Below are 20,549 nucleotides of genomic sequence, written 5' to 3' on the forward strand. Positions count from 1 at the left end.
CAAAAGTTATTTCTAAGCCAACAGTTTCTATACGGATATATCACACTCGATTTGACGGGACTTGCTGTCTGGCCAGGCATAAGCAGGCTGCCTAGAGGCGCACAAGGGATGGAAAAATGCACTGTAGTTTGTGAATCGTTAGTGCACTTTTATATATAAATTGTCATAGTTATACAGTATTACCAGTGACTTGCCCAGAATTTTTGGAAGGAGGGTTACATGTACTTTTTGGTACTCACTATGTCTTCCTGCCTTTGATGTTTTTTTTTTTAGGAATACTGTGCTGGGGGTTATGCTCCCACTAACCCCCTTGGGCATGCCACTGAGTATAACTGTGCATTGGACGAAGAAAATAAGTTCATGTTCAATGTCTTTTGTGCCTTAGTTAATGCCTTTTCTTATTTTATATCACCCTTTTAAGTCCAGTTTTCATAATTTTTGGTGCCTATTTGAGAGGGTTTTAGTGCCTATAAATCTGCACCCTCCCTATAAGCAATGCCAATATTTTTAAAAAGTTCTTCATATTGCATGTGCCTTAAGCTTCGGTTGCTGGTGTGGTTTCATGCATGTGGGTGGATTTTTACTATGTTCAGTGAAGTTTGTGTTTTCCTTAAAAGAAAAAAAAATGTGAAATGTGTGTAAGAAGTAATACCTCTGCTGCAAAATGGTAAGTACCTCTCTCCATGATTTAGTTAATGAATTCAACCAATTTTACCATTTGCTGTAAAATTATAATGACACGATTGGAACAAAATGTTTGTATAACTCAACGATGACAAAAGTTTCATGTTATATAGCTTCCATCAAGATATTCAAGTCTAACAAGTCTGATGTTAGGGACACCAGGTCTTAACAGACTTTAATGTGCATCAGTGAACATGCCCACACACTAACATTTCTGCATAATGCTGTGCACCACAAGTTTCTTACCTACACAATGCACACCAAGGCTCTCTCCCTCCCAGCATTGCCAGTGACTATAATTACATGGAATGATGGGTGGGTTTGGGTTTGTGTGGATAGTTTAAAAATTCTATAACACAAAGTTTTATCAGCAATATTATTACTATTTTGTGTTTCACTGATCTAGATGGTTTTTCACATTCGAAACCTTCAATAAAACTTGTACAACCATAGTTTCTTACTTTCTCCTTCTCCCAGAGTGGACCTATTTTTGTCACTACCAAATTATTGCATCAGCATATACCTACAGACCACAGGCAACTGAGCAAGACAGAAGTGTGTAGAAATCTCCACAGCGAAACTCGATAACATTTCAACGTATTTTGGGTTAATTTCACCGATTCCAGTTTCTAGTCCTGGCCTGAGCATGAGTGTCCATTAACTTCACCTAATCGGCATTCACTCTCCTTGTGATTTGATACACATGGCAGAAAAATTACATAAAATGATGCATGTTTCATCAAGGATATGAACTTCGGACCCTTGTTTTTGTACTGCATTGCACTAACCACCCCACCAGAGATCCCAATGCAAATAAATCACAGGTCAAGTTCAATTACTGGGAATGAACATTTCCACTTTCCCCTTTAGGACTCCCTTTATAAAAAAAAAAAAAAAAAAAAAAGATTACTAAACTAAATAATGTAAATATATTTTTTTCAAATTTCAATATTTAAATGCTTTACTTTTTCTCCTAATTTTAGAGGGAGAATCTTTTGCTTGTTCCTAAAAATTATGCAGCATGCCATCAGATATCTGCTAACTACGGTGCCATTGAATGTGCCGAATGTAGGTGGTATTTCAACTTGTGTGTAGCTTCATAGCTTGTTTCACTATGTATGTTGTGCATAAGTTTCAGGCAACACAACTAACCCCTATCTACCCCTCTTACAACACAACTTATTAGTAACAGTATGGTATAGGGAAACCACATTTCTTCAAATTTACAGGAGAAACTACTTACGGAACTGAGTTTCTGTAGACTTTTGAAAGCTCGTGGAAGTTTTTCTCCCTTCGTTCAACTTATTCAGCTGGTAAATCATGTATTTTTCGACATTAATGTCTCTCCGATGCACAAAAGCTCTTGCCTCCATTACGTTTGATTACGTGAACCAAATGTTCCGTGCGTTCAATGACGTAACCCCTGGTCAGTGTTTCCAAACTCGCCATTGTTTTGCCAGAACATGACAATTTTAACTATGTTTGCCTAACCTAACCTTGCGTGCATGGTCCGTGGGGCTATTTTTGAATGGTTTGTGGGGCTACACGTGCATGGTTCATGGTGTTTTCGAACCCGGAAAAAATACAAAATGAGTAACACGAAAGAAGGTATTTTTCGGTGAAGAAGGTTGCAACACTGCAAACCCACTGATCATCGACAATGCTAGTCACGGTTTCTCCGCCATATTGTGTGAGAGGAACGAACAATAATTACTCTATATGTGGAAAATTGAAGCTATTTTCGTGAAAAAAGCAAAATCCCACCTTAAACAATGTTTGCAATGCATAATAGGTAAGTACGAATTTACGAAGAAATGAACGAGTGAAATGTGTTTTCCCTATACCAATCTGTTACCCAACTTGTTTACTCTGAGTTCCATGCATTTATTGCTCTTTCACAATTAAGGAGGGTTGCCCAGGCCAGCTGTAGAGCATACTTTATGAATTTTGGCCTATATTAACACGAACATATTTTCAAATAATATATAAGTAACTCAATTTTATGGCAGGAGCTTAAAACTTTAGAACCTATTCAGAACATGAAAAATAAATTAAAATATCAAAACTGAAAAATTACTTTATCAAAAATTGAAATGATGATTTGATCACACTTCAGATGTCTTCAAATAATAACAGCCCTGCTGCAAACAGAGGTGCATCCCCCCAGACTTTCTGAAGAGATAAGAAGTAATTTGCTGCATTTATGTATTTTTGTTTTCAGCAGTTGAACTCCCTTTGAAATATTCTGGGTGTCTTTAGTCCAGGAATATAACTATCATAATTGTACTTTTACCACTCGTTGGCACAACATTAACAATGGCCTTGCATGAAAACATATTGAAATGGCATCATTCTCAACTAGCCTCCTGTTTTCTCTCATTTCTTATCACATATTCACCCATCAGCATGGATGTTTCTCCAAGTTTATCACATTTTTTCCCACAATTCTCACTGGTATCTTGAAACTGACTTCGGCATATGTGAAACCATCCAACAATAGGAATAATACATTTTCGCAAGTGCATGCTTGGTTCAGACTTTGTGCACAAAAATAGAATCCAAAACACATGTAAGTACGGAACACTACAAATCAGTAACCACACAATAAAAGGTACATCCACAATATGCTTCCACATAACATTTTCTTCGTTCTTAGTCTTTGTGTGATATAGTTTAGAGTGTTCCAAGGCATAGTGACCATACTGTCCAGATAATTCAAAAACATAATACACCACAACAAGTGTTCCCAATAAGTAAATAAACAGCAGCACCCAAGCAACACGCTGCCTGAAATTCATTTTTCACAACTGGTACATTGAAGTCTATCCACATGCCATTGACTTGATTATCCATGCTACAAGAGAGAGAAAAAAAGAGAAGCAAAGTCATTAGTTTAATTGCTAACGTGTGCGTAAGAAATGCTGGCAAACTAGTATAAGGACAATATTAAAAAAACAAAGTATATATTTCATTGATGTGGAGATGAAAAATATGGCATTACATTTCAGCACCGTACATAAAAATGATATTTTGCAACTAAAAATGTATCGTGAAGATTTTAAGCGAAAAATGCAGGCTCGACCAGGACTCGAACCCGGGTCTCTGGCAATCCGTGCCATTGCTCTATCACTGAGCTACCGAGCCAGCCTAGCTTCCCCTGCATTTTCGCTGGCACTGTTTTACCTGTGTGAAATCGTCTCTGCAAGTGTTACTGCAACAGGATCTGTTGCCTTTGAAACACTAAAGACGTCGACGTATCAGTATGATAAATAAATATTTAAGATTTTCCAATGAAATGTAGCTATATTCTGAATTGAAACTGTTGGAGATAAGCACATACGATGGATTTACATTTCATTTACACGGGAAATGGAACTGGATGTTAATATTATCCAAAAAATAATATATCATGTAACTACACTCTCTTGTGCCACACTTGAAATGCTTTACACATTGTAGCACTACTCTCAAGGTTGGAATTTTGCTGTTTTTATTTTAAACCCAACCCAGGTGAGTTTTTTCAGATAAAACCTGGGCAAAACTCTTTTTTTTTTTTTTTTCAGTTATGTTTAAAACGAAGCTCTCACATCTAGAGTTGAAAGTGGTCGGAAAAAAATACTTTTTTTTGGGAGTTTTTTTTCTGCGGCTTTTTTCACAAAAGTGTCAATGAAAATACAGAGTTGGCAATATTTTTCATGTTCCACGGTTTTCATTTATCAACCCTACTGTAAAATAGGCACTCATTTCTAAATATAAAATACAATTTACAATATGAAATTTGTACCTAGACATAAACAAGGTTAGTTAAATGGCAGCTAAAGCTTGTCACGGAGCAACTAGTGATGTATTTTGGCTGCTTGTTGTAAGCTGCGGTAGCTCAGTCATCAGGGGATCTGACTACCATGCGAGAGATCCAGATTCGATCCCCGGCAGGGGAGAACCAAGATTTTTTTCAACCTGTTCAAGCAGCTCTGTCACCCACCCAGCATCGTATAAAGTGGGTACGTGGAGGAAACTCTGGGTGGTAAAGGCAGCCAGGAGCATGGTGCTGGTCACATCACCCCCACCTTCCTCGGTGATGAAGAAAGTGTGGGGCCCTAACTCCACACCCCCTATATGCTCCATGGCATGGTGAAAAGCATAGAACAGCACTTGACTCTCTTTTAGTTTCTTTTTAAGAAAAAAAAAACACATGGGAAAAACTGGGCAGGGCCCACCTGGGCCAACCCTCACTAGTCTGTGACATAACAAAGGTCATAAATGGTCAATTTCTGGGAAACTTATTAGGGATGAAAAATTTATTTTACTCAAAAAAATTGATATGTCATCAGCAAATGCAAGTGGATATTTGCAAGCAGAAAGTTGTATGTATAATAGTATCAGAATCTTTTTGCAATCGGAACTTGAGCTCTGTCAGTTTAACAACTGAAATTGAAATTTTGAAGGATGCCTAAATACAGTAACATTAACTACCTACTGAACTATGATATCATAACTTGAAACAAAACATAAATATACACAGAGAACAACAACAATAAAAAAAAGTATACAGAGAGTAGTGGCATCTCCATGTACTTTTAATGAGTGATATGGCTACAAAAGTTAAAAAGTTCAGTAGTCACCTGATCAGAAAAATGTTTCAAAATTTTGAAATGGACGTAAAGTAATGTTTGAAGCTTTTAGAACATATGTAAGTTGCTTTGAAGTAACAGGAAACATTAATTGTGCAGATTTTGTACCCTCAAATCCAAAAAGCAGGTTCTGGACGTTATAATTCAAGAAAATTTTGGCTGCTGGAATTGTGTATTCTGATTTTAGAACATTATGTGTGTGTAAAGAATAAGGTAAAACTTCCATACGGTCCCAACGGATTTCTTCATTTTTACATAAGAAACTACTTACGGAAATGAGTTTCTGTAGCATTTAGAATCTATTTAACTTGGAAATCATGTATTTTTGAACAGAAATATCTCTCCGATGCACAATTTTCATTCCTTTCAGTTCCTTGCACTACGTGAACCAAATGTTGCGAATGTGATGATGTAACTCCCTGTCAGTGTTTCCAACCACACCGTTTTTTGCAAGATGACAGTTTTAACTACGTTTGCCTAACGTAACCGAATCTAACCTTGCCGTTAACGGTTTGTGGGGCTATTCATGTTGGAGCTATCCGTGAATGGTTGATGGGGATATCTCAGTTGACAAGGTTGATAATGCTGCATACTCAATGATGATGGGTAACACTTTACTATACCGGAGACGGATTTCTTCAAATTTACAGGAGAAAGTACTTACGGAAATCATTATCTGTAGCGTTGTTGATGTTCGGGAATGTAGTTTTGATCCATTTTAATGCGAATGCATGTGGTTTTCTACGAAAATCTATTTCCGACGCGCTATTGCTGCTGCCGCCATTTGCTTTCTGCATGAGAGCACAATACGTGCTATTGCTGCTGCTACAACATGATGTGTCGAGGATGCGTTGTGAAGTTGTTGCCGAGTGTGGAAGATGCCGTGGAATTTGTAATTCCGATGTCCGTATATGCTAAATTGAACGAAAGGAGTGCTAATGGAACCTAACCTAACAGGCCTAACCTAACCTAGTAGGCATACCTCGTCCCCGTGATGGTTCGTGGGGCTATCGTATGTAAGAAATAGACATTATTTTAGTTAGAAATCCAAATGTTCTACAACGCAGAATAGTACGTTATCAATGTAAAAAATTGCAAAATAAATCATTGATAGGTGTCTCCGGTATAGTAAAGTAGTACCTGATGATGTACCACACTAGTCAAGCTGTCTCACCATATTGTGTCTTACGGAAGCAAAATAAGGAACAAAAAATAATTAGGTATAATTTAACAATACAGGGAATTTCTCCAATTTGTTTGATTTTTCGGTTACTTACTAATTTGGGTATCCTAATCACGAATCTGCACTTAAAATTTGGCGCTCACGTATAAATTTGGCGCTTATTTGGGGGCAGGTGAATCCGGCCACTTTCTAACATGCCCTTAACAGGGAGTCTATAGATATAGGCGGGAAGCCGGAGCGGAGCGGAGGCGGGGCCGCGATAGCGGTTGGGGGCGGTAGGTCGATTACCCCAGGGGCGGAGCCCGGAACCGGCGGGAAATTCGGAAATCGAGGGTGTGGAAATAAGAACTTAATTTCGATTATTTTGCTATTTCCACGTGTGAGCGCCAAATTTTGACTGCAGATTCGTGATTAGGGGGCCAAAATTAGTGAGTATGCCGAATTTCAAACAAAATGGAGAAATTCCCTGTATTGTAAAATCGCTCCAATAATTACTCCTCATGTCACAAATTGAAATTATTTTCGTGAAAAAAGCAAAATACCACCTTGAAGAATCTTTCATAATGCAGAATAGGTAAGCACGAATGTTAAAAATGACGAAAGAAACGAGTGAGAGGTGTTAGGACCATACCGAAGTTTTACCAAGAATAAAAAGGAAATTTAACGATACCATGGTAATCAAAACTAACTCTACCTAACCCATTCAAGTAAGCATTTTTTCTGGGGCAATAAAATTCTACAGGGAACACACATAAACAGACAAAATGTAAGAAATTCATTTTAAATGTACATAGCTGTAAATAAAAAAAAATCTCTACTCAAAAAGGTTGAAGAATCAGACTCAAAAAACTAAATGGGTACCCTTGACCATCTGTACCCCCTAGAGAAAGTGAAATATCTTGCATGGTTTATGAACATTTTCAGTTGATTTTAGCTCTCGGAAATGTGTTATTGTGAAGTAAAGTACATATGTTACCTTATACTGTGAAGCAAAACAGCCCGAAGGCTTCGCGGAAGTGAATATAAGAGAAATGTAAAATGTTAGCAGGTAACACATATCTTCAGTCTTAGTTGTAGGTGTTGGGGTAGGGTATGGTAGGAGTGCTTTAGGCAAAATTTTGCACACCTTCCAACCCACACAACTTCAAGCACCGATTATGGCATAGTTATTTAGTATACTCAACTATTAACAGGTATATCCGCTGAGCTGCGTTGAAAAACAAGAGGACTTCCAAGACTTGACGGAAATATGACATACTGTATTCTACAAACATATTATCACAAACTTACAAAGAAAACCGAATATCCGGTAGAACCAATATGCACTTCGGACGTGACCAGTATCTGTTACAGCAAAGTAATTTCTTACATAACTTGGGCCACAAGCAAATATTTCTCATCTTTAGTAGGTACCACTTGAATTTGTGTCATTTTATTGTTTTTGGTGATTTATTCACATGCTAAAACTTAATTCTAATCCAGAAACCTTTCTCATTTACTTTAAATAGAAAACACTGACAAAATTAAATCGATCGTTGTAGAAAGTAAAGTATAGCTAGCGAAAAAATATTTAAGAAACATGTCTTAACAAAAATACACGTGAAGTTTGCACTCTTTGTGCGATCCCCATCACCAGCTGATATATTCGATGTTTTTCTTTTTCCACTCGAGCAGACGACAGTGAGTTTTCACTCTTTCACAATCCATAAATAAGTTATCATTGTTCAAATAAGAATACAAATGTGAGAAAATTGTTTCTTTAATATGTCCTTAAAACTGCAAAGTTTCTTTGCTGGATTGCTAATACGAGTAAAAAGATAAAAAAGCTAGTTTGAATGTATGTCGAACAGATAGCATCCTTCTTTTGTTTTCATCCCTGCTACCCCATGGTCGCAGATCAAGACAGATGCAATCAACTCAAATTTCATAGTTACAACATCTTGGTTAATTTCGGTTGGTTTATTAAAATTTACAGATGTCAGCCAGTGGTAATAAGGCGCGATTCATATTGCTGACCGGTCAACCGGGTATACATATTTTATTTTTCCATATGAACAGTTTCTTTGTGAAATCTTCAACCAACTAACTAACTCTCTAGCCTTCTTAAACCCAAAGGTTTATGGCTGCAGCAACACAGGCCTTCCATGTGTCCCTATCCTGAGCAAGATCGGAGCGAATTGACAATATAGAGAAAGTCTCCAATGTTGTTAATTTTCAGTATACTAAATAATTTGGTAGTGTCTGCTGCCACGTTGTTTTTCTGCTGGAACCTCAAAAAACATGCGCGTGGCAGCAGACTCGGTCTTTGTCTTATCGTGATTTCATCATGCTATGTATGCAATTACGTCTGTAACACATACTGTGAAGTTGTAGCGATTACTTTCACAAAAATGTTTTAAGAGTATGTCCCTTAGCATTCTTCTAATAATAAACCTAAATGCTCTCGTAGTTAGGTTAGGTTCTGTTAGCATTAAAATAATATCGCTAAATGCTTTCTAAAGAAAAAGGTTCGGTTCTAAATTCCCTGTACATTCATTACCACTAATTATAAACTTGCATTTCTCTCGTCTCAAACTGTTCTTAAGATTTGTAACATCCTCTCAGCATACGAATTACGAGGCAGGAGCAAATTTGAAGCTTATTCTTACTGCTGACATGTGCGTGGCAGCAGACTCGGCCAAATAATTTTGGCCTCCTAATCACGAATCTGTTGTAAGAAACCGGGTGTCACGTCTTGAAATTTGCAAAAAAGCCGATTGATTTTTTTTTGGTTCTAGTTAGGTGTATATGCGTCGTTTTACGAACGAGAATGTAATCTCCTGTCATTGTTTCCAACCACGCCGTTGTTTTACAAGAAAATGATTTGTGATGTTCAATTCTAGTACGAACCCTATTTTTTCGATGAATTTAGGGGTGAAATGAGTGCTAATGGAACCTAACAGGCCTAACCTAACCTCGTGTGAATGGTTTGTGGGGCTACCCGTGGATGGTTTTTGGGGCTAACGTCAATGGTTTGTGGGGCTACCCTTGGATGGTTTGTGGGGCTACCCGTGGATGGTTTTTGGGGCTAACGAACAATGTTTCATCAAAATGTACAATTTCCAGACGTGAACCCTGGTTTTTTACAACAGATTCGTGATTAGGAGGCCAATATTAGTTAGTATACCGAAAATTAACAAAATTGGAGACTTTCTCTATATTGTCAGTTCTTACCGCAAGATCTATATACTCTTTTCCATCCCTACTGATTTCCTTTAGGTCCATCTCAACGTTGTCCCTCCATGTTCGTCTTGGCCTTCCTACAGGTCTCTTACCATCAGATTTCCCAACAAGAATCCTGTAAACTCCTCTTTCCTCTCCCATTCGTGCCACATGGCCTGCCCACCCAAGTCTTCTTGATTTCATCATTCTAATATCTGGACATGAATACATATTATGTAGTTCTAAATTATGTAACCTTCTCACCTGTCTCCTCATCCCTTTCTGGTCCAAATATTTTTCTAAGGATCTTATTTTCAAATACTCTCAATTTATGTTCGTCTTTCAATGTAAGGAAACAAGTTTCACACCCATATAATACTGTAGGTAAAATTACTGTTTTGTATATTTTAACTTTTAGTTTCTTAACCCTCCAGTTCCCGAAGGTACATGTGTGACAGAAAATTTATACTTTTCACATTTTTTGGATGTAATTGATATCTCTCCATGAATTTATTTCTCACTTCATTAACTTTTACAACGCTACATACTTTTACAGGGGCGTCCCCTGTAGGGGACACTGGGAAGTAGATGAACATTAATGAAAAAAAGTGTTTCCATTTGAACACTTATGTATTATACAACATATACTGATACAAGAATACAAATCATTGATAAACCTTTTATACACTTTGAAACATAGTAAAATAATTGTAGTTCTGAATTAGCATTCCACTTTTACTCTCACTTTTTTATATGGAACTCATACCAACATTGAAGTTGAAGGCCAACTTTACACTTCTTACACATGACTCTCGTGTGTTTGTGACACTTGGCACATCTCTTTTGTGAACACTCCTGTCGAATGTGTTTACTGATATCTCCGTCGTTTCGTACTTCATCAGTCACTCTACTGTCGGCTGAGGAAGCACATGTATAATGTCTCTGACGGCATGTGCCATGGGCTTCACAATGAACACGCACAACGTTTCTGCGAAAATCGCAATATATGTAACTCTTGTCTTTACATTTTCTGAACAAATACCAAGCATTTTGGCTTGCGGCATCAAGGCCAAATGCAAATAGGATTACCACCACTTTTTACCTCTTAAGGCCAACACGAAGTGAATCGATATTTTCGTCGAAGCTATCAACTCCACCCATGTATCTGTTATACATTTGAACGACAGATGGACAGTCAACTTGAATCTTCTTTCTCCTTCCGCCAACAACTCCAACTCGGTCAACCTTAGAAATTGGATGAGCAGAATGATAATTTGAAGCAGGTGTTACGATACTATTGTCATGCCACTTCACTACCATCAAATTTTCAGTCGTCATGAAGGACATTGTACCCCGTGGCTGCTTTCTCAGATCAGATGAATTATCAAGTGGACATTTCCCCAAGTCTGTTTTCTCTAATAGTGCCAGTTCCTCCACTTCCGTGTTCACTGAGTGTTGAAAGCAGTCTGAAACTAGTAAAAAGATTATCAAAATAGAAGTTGTAGGGTCCAAATTCCTTGGGCATACGTGTCTCCATTTCAAGTATCGCAGCTGCTCCGAAACCAAATTCATCTTGGTATGGGAGTTTTGAAGCTGCAGCACCTTGGTAAGGTTCGAATGAAATGAGATATCGTAGAAGAGTGGCTGCAGACCACATTTTATATCCAAATTTGAAAGGTTTCCCATGAATATGCTGCTTTGAAGAGTGGTACCATAGTCTCATCTATTGACACATGACTGGTGGCGACTTTACTAAAGTGTTCAATGAAATTCTTATTTAGCAGGCTGCAATATTGGCGAACCTTTGCAAATTTATCATTGGGAGGTAAATTGAGATTATCACATAAATGCAAATTCTGCTGAATTTCAAAAATATTGTTTCTACGCATACTGTCAGATACAAGTTTGTTGTGAGTGTCGTCTTTTGTCTCCCAAAACATTCTCATGTATTTTGGTCGGATATATCCAGTAAGTAACAAAATAGCTAAAAATACTTTCATTGCACTAATTGTTACATTGAAAACACGATTGTTTTGTAAACCATATTGATTACTCATTTCAACTATAAGATTGATAATTTCAGCACTGAACTGGTTGTTTCGTCTCGATCACCCCTGCCACAAGAAGGTGAAAAACGTTCAATTTTATCTGTCCATACTTTCACAGGAGTTGGTAAAAGCTTTCTCTTCTTTATTTTTGATGTTACCGTGTTATCACCTTTCGCTACTTCTGAAGCTTCAGAAATATTTTGAGAAGTTAATTTTACATCCACTCTTGATCTCAGCACACGAACTGGAAGGTGATTGATGTCTACTTCCGCTTCATCTCTACTCTCCTCATCTGTAATACTTCCATCATCTGGAGGAAAAAGGACAACTTCCTCCAAGTCATTGTCGTTCTGCATTAGAATTTTATCAATCTCGTGTAGTTGTAGACTGAAAAGACAAAGAAAATTGTTAGAACGTTACGGTTTCTTACAAATAATCTACACAATAATTATTATAACAGAATTTTTTTCTTATTAAAAATCAAACATTGGATGAGTGAGATGTGATTCACATCATGTAATGCCCAGTGTCCCCTCCAGGGGACACCCATTATTTCTCAATAAATAATTCGTATTTATATTTAGTGTTTGATCTTGCTTTTTATTTATTATTTAACGTTAGCCTATTACCTATATTATAAATCAACAAACATACACAGATCTTACCTTTTGTCTGTTGCACGTGTTTTTGAAGAGGAAGACATGGCGATACCGTCCATCAACTCCTCGGCCATTTTGAATTACTATTTCCTGGAAGCGCCACCAGGTGAGTCAACAGTTATATCTGTATTGGCTGCCTTCAGAAATATACTAAAATTAGAAAGAATCCTAAAAAATAATTAAAAATTAAGTTGAAAATGAAATATTACGTCTCAAAATAGAGTCCCCTGCAGGGGACACTGGGAATTCAAGGGTTAAGATATTAAAGGAGAAGACAGAAGTTTATGAAGAGAAAAGTAACATGCATTTCCTGAATTAAGCCTACTTTTTATTTCCTCTTTAATATCATTTTCATTTGTGGAATGAAGGACTGGACCCCTCTCCGATTTTCTTCATATTTGGCATACTCACTAATTGAAGCCTCCTAATCACGAATCTGATAATCACGTTTAGTAATTGCAAAATAAGCGAAAATAAGGCGTTAGTTTTCGGAATGGAAACCGTCGATTTTCGCAAAATTTTTTGTTTCACAAGTAAATATATAATATATTCCTGATACTACCATGACACCAAATTTTAACTATGTTTGCCTAACCTAACCAAAACTAACCTAACCACACGTCAATGGTTCGCAATTATTTTGCAATTTCTAGATCCTGATACTACCACACGAAATTTTAACTATGTTTGCCTAACCTAACCGAAACTAACCTAACCACACATCAATGGTTCGTGGAGCTAGCGTCAATGGTTCGCAATTATTTTGCAATTTCTAGACGATTCCGACAAATTTTAACTTCAGATTCGTGATTACCAGGTCTCAATTAGTAACTATGTCAAATATGAAGTAAATCAGAGAGGGGTCCGGTCATCTCAAGTCATACCTCATTTGTTAATATTACTCCTAAGTATTTGAATTTGGAAACTGGTTCAAACGAGTTATCAATAATTAGATTTTGATTATTACCTAACACTTGGTTTCGGCCTGTAATCATATATTTAGTTTTCTCTTTGGTAACATCCAAACCTATTTCTTCAGCAGTTTTGAAAAATATTTTAGCATTATTCTTAATTGTATTTATATCATCCCCTAATAAGTCTACATCATCTGCATATGCTAACAACCGAGTCACACCATTTAATTTTAGCCCTTTGTTAGTTTCTTTTACCTTCCTAACAGCATATTCTAAGGCAAAATTAAAGAGCAATGGAGATAATGTCCAATGTCCTTTTTATGCTTCAAAAAAGAGCTATAAGAATCATACCTGGAGTAAAGAAAACATTCATGTAGAACTCTTTTCCGTAAACTTAATGTGTTAACTCTCCCCTCCATATACATTTATGAATGCTTAATTTATGTTAAGCAAAATATTTCCAACTTCGCCACAAATGAGCAAATACATGGCCTAAACACAAGAAATAAAAACAAACTTCACATAAAACACTGCCACCTTAACTCTTTGCGGTGCAGTGGTTACCAATGGTAACCACCTCAAGATTGTCCTTTTCGGCTCGGTGGTTAGTGTCACTGACCACCACTTGAAATGCAAATTTTCGTTTTGTGCGGTATTTTAACTCGAATGTTTCGCTTTGAGGTGTATCGCCTTTTGTCTGAAATGAGATTTTGGGGATTGTTGTTTCTTATGTTTACTCCAGTCTCCTTTATGGTGCCGATTTTGTTGAATGTTGTTGTAAACAGTGATTGTTAATGACTAATTGTTGTAATGGTAGTTCTTTTTCGTTTTCTTCCAAATCCACTGTTCATTTATATTTCCCCATTACCGTGGCTACTTCTGTGCCAAGAAGTGGAGGTTTTTGTGCGGTCGTTGACAAAGGAACTCTTCATATGTAGGTGGTTAGTGTTGCTGACCACCACGCAGATTTGGTTGCTTTCGGAACTCTGTGTAAAGTTTACATATTTCCTAGAATCATGGAGAAGCTGACTGATCAGGATATTCTAGACTTTTTTAATGCTGAGGACATACCCTCAGGCTCCGATTTGTACTTCAGTAGTGATGATTCAGATGAAGATCCCACTTTTCACCCAGAAATGAGTGAAGAAGGAATGTGCATTGCAGAAACGTTCTCTGAAGATGAATTTTTTGGGTGTAATATTCCTACTAACGAAGGACCTTCGACATCAACACAAAGTGCCACAGGTTGTGTTAGTGCATCAATGAGCATCAGACAACAGGATGGTTCCAGTGAGGTCACAGTGAGTACTCCAATTGTGCCATTGGTTCATGTAACAAGGTCACCAGTCTGGGATCAGACATCTCATCAAACAACTCCAGTGCCACATTTCTCAAGTAGGGTGGGACCGACTGATGATGTGAAGGAACTGCAAGATAAGAGCCCTCTTGCAAATTTTTCACTCTTTTTCAATGATGAGCTGCTCAATCATATTGTGTTTCACAAGAACTTATATGCTACACAACAAGGTAAGCCCTTCCAAACGACAGACATGGATGAAATTCGAGTATTTATAGGAATGAACATTTTTATGGGTCTCAAACGAATGTCAAGTTACAGAGATTATTGGTCATCGAAACCAGACTGTCATGACTATTATATTTCAAAACTAATGAGTGTAAAAAGGTTTGGTTGGCTGTTGGGTCACATACATTTCAACAACAATGCTGTTCAACCAGAGCGTCGTGATCCACAATTTGATAGATAAAATAAACTCTGACCATTTCTGAACAATCTGGCACACTCTTTCGTGCAAAACTACAAAGCTTATCAGAAACTTGTCGTCGATGAATCAATGGTAAAATTCAAAGGAAGATCTAGTATGAAACAATTCATGAGGGATAAGCCAATCAAAAGAGGTCTCAAGATATGGATGCTCTGTGACTCGTCTGGATGTAACCACAGGTTTGAAATCTATACTGGGAAGACAAGCGAGCAAGGTGAGAAAGGGTTGCCTTCCCGAGTTGTTCTCAGTCTCTGTCATGATTTTATTGATAATAACCATGTTCTATTTATAGACAACTACTTCAATAGATATGAGCTCCTGCTAACTTTAAAAACCAAAAATATTTTTGCTTGTGGGACAGTGAATCCTGCACGGAAGTTCCTACCTAGTCTCAAACGGGAGATGGAACTAAAGAGAGGAGAATATGATTGGCAACAGTCCGATGATGGCATAACAATGATAAGATGGAAGGATAAACAAGCAGTGAACTTTTTGTCTAATTTCCACAATCCTAATGATACAATAACCATCAGTAGGAAGGCAAAAGATGGTACTATTTCAGATGTGGCCTGCCCAAAGATTGTGAAGGAGTACAATGAAAATATGAATTTTGTCGATATTTTGATCGACTGAAGAATGATTACCAGATTGACCGCAAAAGTAAGAAATGGTACTTGATTATTTTTTCACTTTCTTGATGCAGCTCTAACAAATGCTTTTATTATTCACAATCAAATTGAAGGTGAAAAGTTCACTAACAAGGAATTTAGGAGGGATGTATATATAGGATTGCTCTCCAAAAGAATAGCAACTCCACACACTCCCCCAAACAGAAGTGTAGAAATAAAGCGCCACAAACCTAGTGTCATGCCGAGTATTAAGAACCAGAGTGCAAGCCATCAACCTAGGAGGTCCACATCAAGAAGATGTACTAAGTGTAGCACGAAGAGCAAGCCAGTCTGCACAATATGGATGTGCAGTGTTTGTAATGTGCCCCTTTGTTTGCGGAAGGATAAAGACTGTTTCCAAACCTTTCACCGAAATTGAAGTTGAATTTAGGTAAATAAAATCAATGCTTCTGAAGCATCCTTTTTATTCTATAGCTGAATACATGGAAGCGACGTTTACATAAGACAAAATGTATATAATGTAGTATAATCACATATTATTATTGTAAATTTAAATGTCAAATGAAGGTGGATAATTAGTATCACCTAGAAGTAGGCTGTAATGTTCTATATCTTCTCATGTTATAATTTTTTTGTGATTTTGATATAATACCAGAGTAAGACCCAATTTTTTACAATTTTTGGCTATGTATTTTGTATTTGTAAAATGTATTAATGTAGTATTGTATTGTAATGTAAGTATTGACATGTCCTATATTACCATGTACTGTAATTTGTACACACCGGTAGTCCTTGGACGCAACTAAACTAAACTAATACATCTCCTTGTTTTAATCCATCATGAATTGTAAATTTCTCAGACACAATAATACCCACACAAATTTTACTTTCTGTTTCACTGGTGCATACTTTTATCATGTTAACAAGCTTCTTAGGTATTCCAAACTCGAGTAATATATTATATAATTTATCTCTTTTGACTGATTCATATGCTTTTTTGAAATCAATGAATAGCTGATGGACACTTTGATTATATTCCCACTTTTTCTCAAGTGTCTGTCTGATGTGAAAAATTTGATCTAGTTGATCTGTTACGTTTAAATCCACATTGATATTCACCTATAATTTCATTAGCATGTTAGTCTTGTTAAAAGAATGTTAGATAATATTTTATATGTTGTTGAGAGTAGAGAAATTCCACGGTAATTATTGCAGTTCATTTGATCACCTTTTTTAAACACAGGAACAATTATGGATTCTTTCCACTGTTGAGGGATTTCTTCTTTATTCCATATTAAACAAATTAATTTATGAATTTGACATATTAACGAAGTTCCACCATATTTTATTAACTCAGCTGGTAAATCAATACCAGGTGCTTTGTTATTCTTTAGCCTTTTAATAGCATCTTTAACTTCAGTCAAGTTAGGTTCTGGAACTAAAGGTTCAGCTGTGTGTACTTCATTTACTTCTGATTTATCTCCTACATGAACATTTAAAACGTCATTACAGTAGTTCTTCTATCTATTTAGAATATCGCTTGGGTCAGCCAAAAAATCACCCTGTTTATCTTTTATCAAGTTTACTTCAGTTTGCCACCCCTTTCTAAATTCATTCGTAAAATGCTCAACGTGAATGTAATTTAACTGCTCTTCATTTTGTTGTTATTTTTAACAAAATTAATGAACTGCGAGAAAATTAATTTCGCGTTAGTTTCAATACTGCATAATATTTAACACCAATGATCAAATAAGCAAACAATTAGCCTCCAAGTTATATTTAATGCTGTGTATTATCATGGCCCAAGTTCCGATTGTTTAATACCCAACTAATCACGAATTTTTGACGTGGTTCAATTTTTATTTGTCTGTTAATACATACTGAAGAATGTTAGTGATTACTTGCTTTGTATTTTCAGGAGAACTATTTTTCCGTCCTGTATGACATTACATGATTCTTTGTTTCCGAGCAGTCTTTCGTTTATTCATGTACACTTTCAATTGTTAAGTTAGGCTGGCTAGGTTTAGGGTTTTTAGCATTAATAAACCATTTCTAATGCCTTTGTTGTTAGGTAGGCCAGGTTAAGTGCTCTTAGCATTACACATAACATCAGTAAGGGCTTCCAAGTGCTTGATCATGTTATATCTGGTCTCAAACATGAAACAGAACCTCACACAAAAATCTGCTCTAACTGAGCATGTGATATAACGATAAATCAAGAATGACTACTTGCTGCATATTGTAGATTCTCATGTATGCTACTTTTGAAATAATTTCTCCTTTAATGATACTTAGTGAAGCTTTTAACTGTGCTAATTAGTTTCTCCAAAATTCAGACTTCCTTCCACAGTAGTTTCCAGTATTATAAAGCACTTTCTAATACTCCCATAAAACTTGCAAAACAACATTAAGCCTTCAGAACTGTTATTGTATCCGGCATATTTTTTTAAAAAAATAATACGAAATAGACAAGAAGCACGTCAACAATGGCAAAATTTGAACTTGAAATTCACTGGTGTGAGCACTAAATTGAAACACCCGATCTATTTTTTCTTGTCGATGAACTTAGAATACGTATTAACAGAGTTACTGTATTGTATGAGTCAAGGGGCACCACAAAAAACTTAAAGACTTTTTTATTTTTTTATGGGGGATGTGGTCGAGTGGGTTCCCAGTAACATATCATAAGAGGATGTCTGCGATAGTAAGCAGGGGCATACTGGCTCAATTAGTGGAGCCCAGGCAACTTGATTGTGTGATATTTAAAATGTAACTTCCCAGTGCACCAAATTTTCAAAGGGGAGTAAGCTGTTCCATATTCAAATAAGAACTGAGACAAATTTCCCACATAGTTCACACCTGTTACGTGTTTCAGATTAATTTAGATATTTTTAGCTACAGTGTGAGGAGGTACTTCAATTTTCTGCAGATACTCCAAATGTTTTAGGGTAAAAATTTACTATTCCACAAACACATGTAACTTCTTCGTTTTGTCACTTTTAACATTCATACTTACCGATCTGCTTCGTGGAACATTCTTGAAGGTGTATTCATTTTTTTTTTATAAAAATAATTTCAATTTTTCACATTACGAGTACTTCTTTATTTGCGTTGTTTCGTTTGCGTAAGAAAGAGTATGGCGCATACATCTTCGCAGATCATCGCGCGCCGTGCTTCTGTTTTGTCAATGCAGTGTTTCCAACCTTCGTAACCCAAAAAATACTCATCAAGTGGATTTTTTTTAAAGCTGCTTCGCATTATTTTACGAACAAAATTTTAACTAGGCTTGCCTAACCTAACCTAACCTTGCCGGAAATGGTTCGTGGGGCTATGCGTGAATGGTTTTTGGGGCTATCCATCAATTATTTGTGGGGCTACCTGTTTTTCAAGTACCCAATTACAAAATCCAGTAGATCTTCCACACCCGGTATGAATTTCACCACACATCCATGAAACGTCATCTTTTCGGAAACCAATGGCGTGCTTGAGAACACTGCAATCGACAAAACACAAGCACGACATGCTATAATCTACGGAGGTGTACGTGCCAAAGGCTATTGTGTGTCGGAGAATTAATTTTCAACAAAAATAATGAATTTCCACTATGGTACTCACAAATTTAATATAAATATATTAATAACTTACGTTTTGCGAGTATCTATGTTGCTCCTGCGACATTTCGCTGCAATTGCAATATTGCACACGCGGGCCATGGTTATTCACAGTTTTAAAGTTTTAACATTCCAAGGAGCAGTTTCTAATCGAGGAAACAGCATGGTACTATGACGTGCAACTGTAATGGGTTTTAGATTTTTATTGTTTTTTTAACCACACACCCTTTACCAATCCTATATCCTGTAACTATGGAGAGGTCGACGTGGTTATGAATTATATATAACCTAAATGTGAACAGCCTGAGGAAGGGAGCAGTTGCATCCCGAAACGTCGCAGGAGCAACATAGATACTCACAAAACGTAAGTTATTGCTATGGTACATTCCCACATGACAGAAAACACCTTCCAGATGTTAGACAATGCTACAGGAACTTATTACCGTAAGTAGTTTCTTGTGTAAAAATGAAGAACTCTGTGGTAAGAATTGACAATATAGAGAATCCAATTTTGTTAATTTTCGGTATACTAACTAATTTTGGCCTCCTAATCACGAATCTGTTGTAAAAAACCGGGGTTCACATCTGGAAATTGTACATTTTGATAAAACATTGTTCGTTAGCCCCAAAAACCATCCACGGGTAGCCCCACAAACCATTGACATAGCCCCAAAAACCATCCATGGGTAGCCCCACAAACCATTGACGTTAGCTCCAAAAACATCCATGGGTAGCCCCACAAACCATTGATGTTAGCCCTAAAAACCATCCACGGGTAGCCCCACGAACCATTTACACGAGGTTAGGTTAGGCCTGTTAGGTTAGGTTCCATTAGCACTCATTTCACCCCTAAATTCATCGAAAAAATAGGGTTCGTACTGGAATTGAACATCATAATCATTTTCTTGTAAAACAACGGCGTGTTTGGAAACAATGACACGAGATTACATTTTTGTTGTAAAACTACGCATGTACACCTAACTAGTACCAAAAAAAAATTTGTCCGATTTTTTTTTTCAAATTTCCAGACGTGACCCCCCGTTTTATACAACAGATTCGTGATTAGGAGGCCAACCCTAGCATTATGGTTCAATACCTAACATAATTTGAACTTTCCTGGCATCTAGCACCCTGTGCTTGGCAAGTGCTCTTAACATGCATCCTTGGGAGACAGATAAATTTAATTCAAAGGAAGATACTTTGAG

The 20,549-nt window shown here is 36.8% G+C and overlaps 1 protein-coding gene and 1 long non-coding RNA gene across 5 annotated transcripts in view; one reads left to right on the plus strand and one right to left on the minus strand.

Moving 5' to 3' along the window:
- Positions 1-2,743: 2,743 nt before the first annotated feature.
- Positions 2,744-8,329, minus strand: LOC145985224 (uncharacterized). The gene is made up of 2 exons (XR_014441407.1): positions 7,789-8,329; positions 2,744-3,538 (listed from the first exon to the last, which is right to left on the minus strand). It is a non-coding gene; the product is annotated as an uncharacterized LOC145985224 (long non-coding RNA).
- Positions 8,330-8,375: 46 nt separating this feature from the next.
- LOC145985223 (cancer-related nucleoside-triphosphatase homolog) overlaps positions 8,376-20,549 on the plus strand; it is a 53,086-nt gene continuing 40,912 nt past the window's right edge. For 2 of the 4 annotated variants that reach the window (XM_083118976.1, XM_083118975.1), the window contains exon 1: positions 8,376-8,451. In XM_083118976.1, the coding sequence (XP_082975102.1) occupies positions 8,385-8,451 (67 nt within the window). In that variant the 5' untranslated portion in view covers positions 8,376-8,384. Of the gene's footprint in view, positions 8,526-20,549 lie in introns of all 4 variants that reach the window. The other 2 variants (XM_083118978.1, XM_083118977.1) reach the window with 2 other exon arrangements.

Source organism: Lepisma saccharinum, chromosome 3, assembly GCF_977018435.1.
Source record: "Lepisma saccharinum chromosome 3, izLepSacc3.1, whole genome shotgun sequence".
Classification (NCBI taxonomy): Eukaryota; Metazoa; Arthropoda; class Insecta; order Zygentoma; family Lepismatidae; genus Lepisma; species Lepisma saccharinum.